This window comes from Stegastes partitus, unplaced genomic scaffold (genome assembly GCF_000690725.1).
Source record: "Stegastes partitus isolate 25-593 unplaced genomic scaffold, Stegastes_partitus-1.0.2 Scaffold1294, whole genome shotgun sequence".
NCBI classification, from domain to species: domain Eukaryota; kingdom Metazoa; phylum Chordata; class Actinopteri; family Pomacentridae; genus Stegastes; species Stegastes partitus.
In genome coordinates, this window is record NW_007579025.1 from 177,430 (window position 1) to 186,145 (window position 8,716).

The 8,716-nt window shown below is 39.4% G+C and overlaps 2 protein-coding genes across 2 annotated transcripts in view; both read right to left on the reverse strand.

Annotated features, from left to right (window-relative positions):
• Window positions 1-3,890, reverse strand: part of cdca7b (cell division cycle associated 7b) — a 9,627-nt gene extending 5,737 nt beyond the window's left edge. The window contains exons 1-6 of the mRNA XM_008298211.1: window positions 3,787-3,890; window positions 1,693-1,836; window positions 1,501-1,601; window positions 925-1,153; window positions 754-816; window positions 74-256 (exon numbers count right to left, since the gene is read on the reverse strand). Of these exons, the coding sequence (XP_008296433.1) occupies window positions 74-256; window positions 754-816; window positions 925-1,153; window positions 1,501-1,601; window positions 1,693-1,836; window positions 3,787-3,828 (762 nt within the window). The 5' untranslated portion in view covers window positions 3,829-3,890. The remainder of the gene's footprint in view (window positions 1-73; window positions 257-753; window positions 817-924; window positions 1,154-1,500; window positions 1,602-1,692; window positions 1,837-3,786) is intronic.
• Window positions 3,891-6,302: 2,412 nt separating this feature from the next.
• Window positions 6,303-7,203, reverse strand: LOC103369486 (lactose-binding lectin l-2-like). Its single transcript, XM_008298212.1, has one exon. The coding sequence runs from the start codon at window positions 7,122-7,124 to the stop codon at window positions 6,636-6,638; it is 489 nt and encodes a 162-aa protein (XP_008296434.1). The 5' UTR covers window positions 7,125-7,203; the 3' UTR covers window positions 6,303-6,635.
• Between the last annotated feature and the right edge of the window lie 1,513 nt (window positions 7,204-8,716).

Below are 8,716 nucleotides of genomic sequence, written 5' to 3' on the forward strand. Positions count from 1 at the left end.
TGGCAGTGTCTTTTTCCTCTTATCTGTCTTACTCTATCTATATGTGGATTTGTGTTTGAGTTGCATTTCATACCTCCACCAGCCTTTTGGGATCAACAGTCCTGGGGCTTCTGCGATTAAGCGGCTCACTCTTTTCCTCAACTGCAAAGTTCTCAGGAGGACGAGCCTTTCGGGATGGGTTCCTCCTTTCTGATCCAACGTCCTGTTCAAACTTGCGTTTCCGTGGCGTTGATTTATTTGACATTCGTTTCTTTTTCTGCAGAGGCAAAGCAAAGAGCATGTTAGCATTTAAGAAAAAAAAAACATAAAATGTATAATCTTTATTTATTTTATAAAGTTTGGATCTTGCTACTCAAAACCTACACATGTACACATTGAAACATAAAGTGCAAAACTTTTGTCTCCCCTTCTGGCAGTGAGGGTAAATGTCCAAACACAGCTGGCGGAAGCTTGTGACACAGTCCGTGTTTTTCCTCAGTGTCGATCGCTTTCTTGTCTACACTGTAATCCTCCCATTGAACGTCAAGTTTCATTTTTATTTCAAACATCAAACGTTTTTTGTTCTTAGAGCTACAATCTAGCTTTAGCTGTGGTTCTTCTTACACAGTTCGAGTGCGATTATAGTTTAACATTTTGTAGTGAACTGTCACACTAATGCGCTGTAATGTAATGTTGTTAGCCATCAGAGATATTTCATGAACCGTTGATTTTCAGCTCAATGCATATTCATTTGTTGTTGGCACGTTTACTTACTGGAGGGGTGGTGGGCAGAGTCAGGTCAGCCATGGTGCTCAGATCAGCAAACAGCTTAGCAAGCTGAAAACCAGCAGCAGAGAAAAGCAGAGTCAATGATGACTGAGGTATACGGATCACACACACCGTTAGAATATGAAGAAAACATATGAGGTTGAAAGGGTTCATTACCATGGCCTTGTTTTCCTGGATATTCTTGTCTCGTTTCTTTAGGCTCGGAGAGAGGACCTCCTCTTTATCTTCCTCTTCCTCCTCCTCCTCCTCCTCTTTCTCAACTGGTTTCTGCTTCATTATTTGCCTTCCCCTGGATCTCTGTGAAGGAGGATTTTCTTTGACTGGCTTTTTGGCACTTCTTTCTTGTGAATCCTGTTTGGGGGATGACAATCTTTTGATGGGAAACCTGAGGAGAAAAAGTAAAATAAATAAATAAATAAATAAAAACAACAAATAAACAAATACAGCTCATTCAATGAAGAATCAACACAGCCGTCATAAAACAGGCAGGCATTTCCTCAAGATCCTTGTACAGTTGGGAAAAAAACTAACACACTGCCAAACAACGGTAGGCTGAATCTGTGAGCAATTAATTTAAAAAACTGTAATAATAGTGTGTTTATATTCCTGCCTCATCAGGATTCAAGGCAGACATAACAATCGTGGGCTGAAGGGTGGTAAACACCACATATTCATGCTAATGTTCTTCCTTTCAATCAATTACTGCTCATTTACTCATTCTCACGCACACACCTCAGAGCTACTAAAAGACTTTTCCTCTTTGGTGGTGGGGCCTCCTCGCCATCAGAGTAGAAGCCTGTGTCCACATCACTGTCCTCCTCTGAGTCCACCACCTGCCAGACAGAAAAAGCACACAAGCTGATCCTTTGGCTGCAATATCACAAATATTTTTACTAAGTGACACCGAATGAAATCATTTCATACCTTGTTCTTTAGTCGTTTGTTAAAACATCCTCTGTCTTCTTCTTCCTCATCCTCACTGAAACCTTCAAACTCCTCCTCGCTGTCCGACTGGCTGAACAGACGAGCCAGCTCGGCGGTTATAAACTTGGATTTGAAACGGAGAGCCTGTTGGCAGAAATATTGAGCATCAAATTAATGTTGGTTTGGTAAAATAGAATACATGTAGTCCTGTGTTACTATCACAACCCAAAAGTAGAAGCATGAATTCAACCAATTGAACATTTAGAGGTTATTACCAGTGTGGATGCATCGTTTTTCTTAAGAATGCACATTCACAGCCTTGCACGACAGCAAGACGCTCCAGATATCAAAGTGACAGGTGACAAGCTCTGCACTATGGGTCACTTATTGGTCGGACTGCCTGAGTTCATCTACATGATCATTAGTTTGATCCGTTTGTACATGTCACACCAGAGGGAGCCCCATTCCATCAGTGGACATCCTTCACCACTAACAGAAAATTGTGAGAACAATAAATCTTGCTCAGCTATGTCACCACTACAGCTTGCCAGAATTGCCAGAACTGAGGCTGGTTGTCGCTGAAGTTAACTTCCCTTCTTGAGTTTACCAAACTAAACCCCAGGACATCCTTATCAGCGCAGCACTTCTGAAACATGGCAGTACATTTAAAACCAATGACAAGGTGAAGCGGAAAAGGAACAGACACTTAACTCCTGTGTTTTGTTGATATTAACTTGACTTCCTCATTTTTTGGGGGGGTCCCACAGACCCCCCTGCATTTTGTGTAGCAGATAAATGAACCTTAAATAATCTTTTTTTTTTTCCCTTTACATTTTTTTCTGACCTAAGTTTTATTGTGGCACTTCTCATATATTGTAAAGAATGTAATCACATACAGATTTTCAGGGATGTGGGAATTGTTTGTCGTATTTAAATGACTACCACAGATGTAGAGCCTTACACCACTGTTTTCTGCCTCATCCTTCGCAGTTCTTGGTGAAGCCATATTGTGTTTTCTTCTTCAGGTTGTACGTTTTGCTGATTCCAAGCCAGTCATCAATGGTTCTCTCACAGCATCTCTCTTAATTAAACACCACAATATTTGTCTTTATAATTATCTTCTTTCAGGCATTGTTGGGTGATCATTTAGCTTGGATTATCTCTTGACTTTACATATACTGCTTACAAAATAATGCTGACTCCAAAAATAAACATTTTGAGCCATTTAGCGCAAATTTAAGTGTTTTTTTTCTATTTCAATACATCATATTATAAAACCGTTGAATGTGTTTAAGGAGATGCTGTAATTATTTAACTGCTGTGATTAAATTCAAACAAAATGATCCACATCAAGGCCAGTTGTGTGAACTTTGTTAAACAGGTGCCCTAATAAATCCACTGTACTAAACCAGATTGTACAGCAGTGAATTTGACATCAAGAAAAGAACTAACATAAACCTATTCTAGCAGACTTTATAAGCATTGCATTGGTTCAAAGTGACCTTTATAAGCAATTATCACAAAACTGTGATACGTCATATCATATTAAATAACCCAGTGGTAAGTTTATTTTTGTTGACATGCCTTTATGTGGGAACAAGACCACACTTTTCAGACTATTTCTCAGTTTTTGACAACTATATGTGAGGATATAATATCCAAACGGGTAAAACTGAGGTATGTTGTGTCTGATTCATGCAGTTGATGTGCTGAAACATCCCCTCCAGCTATAGGGGTGCTGACCTCTGACCTTACAGAGGAAAAGCGCACAGACTTTACCCATCAAGCTCTTGGACAAAACACTGAAGCCACACTGTTGGACTTTGAGCTTAATGTTTTGGCATTAAACCAAAACGTGTCTGTACAGTGAAGCTTATGACGCTGGGTAACCAGGTCAAAATAAAAGGCAGAATACAGGTTTGAACTAGCTTAAAACCGCCTCCAAAAGTCACTTTATTCAGAAAATACAGCGTATTTGTACAGATTCAGGTCGACCAAGCCGACCAAGACAGCTGTTCATTTTGACACAGTATGACTTTTTTCACCATAAAATCGGACAGGGGAAGGAAAAACACATTTCCACGCATTTCTTACCTTTGACGCGAGGGTCATTTTTGTCCGTTTTCCGTCGAACATGTAGATTTATCTCGTAGCATGAACCACAACGAGCACAGAGGTGGATTTAAAAGTTAACCGCTAGAGAAGCCCGGTGAACACAAAAGTAGGGGTGTTGTAGTTGGTGGACTGATGGCTAAATACAAAGTCACGTCAAGTATCTGTGATTCCGAGACTACAAAAAGGATTTTTAGATTAAAAAACTCTGTCACTCGCTTGCAGATAAGGTGGAGGCGTGTCTGATTCTGATTAAGAAGCGTCTTCCTTCTGCTTCTCCCCCTGTGCTCACAATGGTGCGGTCCGAGCTTTCCCGCGAAAACGACATATGGGCATGTTCTTTGTATGTGGGCGTGGCCTGAGACCCTAGGCATGAAGGTCTCTGTGATATACAGTCGTCCTCAAATGTATTCATACCCTTCCATTAACGAAAAGGCAAAATTCACAAAAGTCACTCAAATAACTGAAAACAGAAAAAAGTAATAATAAATAAATATTTGCTAAATTATAATTTAGTGATATAAGAGGTTGCTTTTGAATTGTGGTTGAAAATAATCATTAAAAAAAAACAAAAAAAACTGTCTAATTAGAACACTTTGCTGATGAGCAGTGGGCCAAAATCAAAATACCTGTCAACAGGTGTAGAAGTCTGATTGAGCGTTACAGAAAACACTTGATTGCAGTGATTGGCTCAAAGGGTTGTTCAACAAAATATTAGTTTGCGGGTCCCATCATGCTTGTTTGCTTGTTTTGTTTGTTTGTTTGTTTGTTTTATTGTTCATTTAAAAAAAATATTTCTGTTAAACCACAATTCAAAAGCAATGTCATGATTTTAATGATAGCTGTAACTTTTTTTTTCTTGCTTAATCCACAACAAAACTCTTTTGCCAGGTATTGCTCAAAATTACATAACATTTTAAATTGCAGTGCCCAGTAGAAAAGCAATAAGATACAAGTACGATAACCAGAAAACTAGAAAATGATTCTGAGGTAGTTAAGTAACATCATACATGATAATGAAATAATTCACATGGAATCAAAATACATGAAGTCAAAATATTGCACCAGAAAACAGAAATGCTGCACATGTGCATGAAAATGAATATTGCACACAAAAATCAAATATTACACGTTACTGAAACTGGTATTGCACAAACTATAAAGGAAAGTAATATCGCAACTGATATTGATGGTATAATTCCGATTTAAGTGTCCCATGTTTCAGCTGTCATTCCTACACAATGGGGAGGAGTAAAAGGGTCTGATGCTTACAAGTAAGTATGTAGTTTAGGAGTGAACAAGCAGTGGTACATTCACTAAATTACAGGAGTTGATTACAGGTTGAGGTACTCGTACTTTGCGTAAATGTTTATTTCATACTCCAATTATTTACTCCATGACATTTCACAGGTAAATACTTTGTTTTTTGTTCCACTGGCTGATATTCAGTGGTGGAAAGTAAGTGATAGGAAGAGTCCTACCAATGGAACAGTGTTTTTAGTTCAAGCCAAAAATCATAAGCAGCAAATAAATAAATATTCCTACAATGTGAAGGAAGTGTAACTGATTGTAATATTTGTTTTCCAGCTGCTGCCACTGGATAGCGCCACATACCAGATGAGGCTTCATAGATGCTTACTCATACTTGGACCTGTTAGACGAAGACGCATTCACATCTTTAAACATGCAAAAGTAGAAATATCAACATGTAAAATATCTGTTACAGCTCAGATTAAAACTAAATCTATTACATTTCAAAGTAAAAGCCCTCAAAAGACCATGATAGTATTCATTTTTATTTATAATGAATTAACACATAATCAGCGAGGGGGAGCTAAATGTATTACTTTGCAATTTAAAACACTTATATGCTATGTTACACCATTTCACAAAATACCAGATGTTAGTTCAGAATGTTTGACTTTAATTGTAGGGCAATGAATAGGGGGTTTAGTATTTCACTGGAAGGAGGAAAAAAAAATCTTTGACCTTGTATGCAGGAAAATAATGCTACTTAATGTCTGTTATCAATTTCCACTCATTAAGCTTTCTGCCAGACTGATCGTTACACAGCACCTGCATCACGCCAAGCCTGTGTGTCTCACTTCTTTCGTTTCTGCTTCATCCAGCTCGGTTGTTCAATTGTCAAAAGCCTGCTGGTTCAAAGATTCATCAGGATGACTGCAAAATGATAGGGGTTAAGCAGCACCAGGAAACCATATCGCTGCACCCCAGGTCTAAACAACCACTGACCGTACCTCCCCTCCACATGCACACACAGCACATGGCAGGGAGCGCTTAGCATCTCATGTCACAGTTCATGCCAGACAGAATCAGCAGAGTTTGGAAAGAGGCAGCTACTCGTTTTTAAATCAACAACCCTTAGGTTTCTGTTCTAAGCTGTTGCTAGAATTCACTGGTTCTATATTTCAGCAGATCCAATGAGTGTCATATCTGATATGAGCTCAAGTTTAATAATAGAAGACATTGACCTGCTGCTGCTGATCACATTTATTGTCATAAAATAACTCATTTTGTAGTTATGTAAAGTGACACTTGAGAAAGCATACGTTGGATGAACACTATTGTTTCTTCTGAATCTGTGCATTTCTATGTGGTTCAATGAGGAAAAAAAAACCTTTTTTCAGATAATTCAAAAGCCATTTCCTCCAACACAGCATTGAAGTTACTCGTTTTACTGCCCAAAAATTTTAGAAATGAATGTTCATAAAATGAGTTGTGAATATTTGTATCTTTATTTTGCAGGTTTCACTCATTAGCACAAACACAAGTCATGTCAATGAGTTCAATCAGAAAAGTTTTCTCACTTGCTAAGGAAAACATTTGCGAGTTGCACAAACAAAAGCATATGTCACTGAACAAGGAGCGTCACTCCACTGAAAATGTGGGCCCCAGCTGGTATGTGCACAATGTTCCTGTCCTGCTTCATTATCTGGTTTTCCAGTCGCAAAATAGACAAACTTGTCTTGCAACCCATCAGACCACATCCAGCTGCCTTCTTTGTGGATGTCACTGAGTCCGATCCAGGTGTATGCACGAGCAGGATCAAAGTTCTCGATCAGGGAATTGACAAAATTGTGCTCCTGCAGACTGTGGATAGACACCAGGTTGGCTCCCTCTGACAAACAGTGGAGCTCTGCATCAGCCCAGGTCAAACGTGAGGCGACATACTTGTAGCAGCGGCCGTTGTAGCTGTACCAGAACATGGGACAGGTGCCTCGCTCTAACACCAATCTCTGCTCATTTGGAGGAACCACAGCACCCAGAGCCAGGCCGAACAACAACAGGAGCACGATCATGTTGGAGTTTGAAGTCTCAAAGTATGAGAAGACGTCAGTGTCTTGCTGGAGATGATCGGCACAGCTGGATGTTTGCAAGAATCCTGCAGAGATACACGACAGGCTGCTTTCTTTTATATCCTTCATAGAGGGTGTTCACTGTTGGTGTCATCTGATTGGTAGAAACTTTCAGCCGTAGACATCTACACAGTATCAGAACATGTACCAATAAAAAGAGCATCAGCTTGTCTGCAGATGTAACATAAAAACCCATAATTCATTCAGTTGTACTAAGATTTGACATCAGAAAATACAGCTTTAGAGGATACATTTGACCTCAGCTGTCTGAGTTGTGTTGCTTCGTGGCTGACTTTTTGAAATATATGTTTCCAAAAGATACCGAAAAAGGCCACGTATTTACACATCAGAAATATTGCAACAGCAAGAACCCTTCAGTGTGTTTTCTCTTGTATGGTTATTTTTGTGTTTTTATTTTCTTATTCAAACAGGCCTTAAAGGACCAGTGTGAAGGATTTAGTGGCATCTAGTGGTGAAGTTACAAACTGCAACTAATGGATATTCCTCTCCTCACCTTCACCTTCCACGTGTGTTGACTCAACATCAAGCAGGACTCTGGAAGGAAGACAAGGAACTTTCAGAGAAGTCATATTTCTATTCATTAACAGTGGTTGAACTCTGACACGTTTAATTGGGGCTTTGTTTGTTTTTCTGTGGAATTACACTTTTATCGTACCATACAGGAAGAATTATGAAGTTATGAAGTTTGCTTACAGCTATGTCACACAATCTGAAAATATGAAATGAACTGAAAACTTCCAGTGCAAAATAATTCATAATAAATATGTTGGAGTTGGTTCAGTCAAAGCCATGCTTGTGGAGACACACCTGCACCTACGGCTGCTGAAGTTGAACCAGAACATGTGACAGCTGCTGAGCCGTAGCTTCACCTCATGGTCATCCTGAGGAGACACAGGATCCAGAGCCAGAGCAAATAAGAAAATCAACACGGTGTCAGTGTGAGAGTCACAGAAACAGAGCTGATCTGCACTGCTGGGTAGGATCAACAATGTAAAGGCAACACTTGGTGACCACCTGCTTTTTCTCACATATTTCAGAGAGACTGTTTGCATAGCTGGTGCAATGTGATTGATCGTATGTATCTGGCAAAAGCTTTCAGTTGCACACGGCTACACTGATGGTCAAAAAAGTCAACAAACACCATCAGATCATTATTACAAAACTAATCATTTTGTATATCGGTTGGAATGAAACAAATTATACAAATAGGAGAAACTGTTTGGCCAAAAGAAAAACAATCATTAAAACAGTTAGAGAGAGAAAAAAAACTGTCACAGAAACAGAGCTGATCTGCACTGCTGGGTGACTCTTGGTGACAGACTACTTCCTTCAGTTTACTTCAGAAAGACTGTCTGCACAGTTGGCATGACGTGATTGGCTGAATGTATTTGGAAAACGCTTTCACTTAGAAAGAAAGTGTGTTGTATTGTTGTAAACCTACTTGCTGCCCTCTTGGCCAGGGCTCCCTTGTAAAAGAGATGTCAATCTCAATGGGACTCACCTGGTTAAATAAA

Coding starts and splice junctions, on each gene's coding strand:
- LOC103369486 (XM_008298212.1), bottom strand. CDS start 7,124: ATGATCGTGCTCCTGTTGTTGTTCGGCCTGGCTCTGGGTGCTGTGGTT.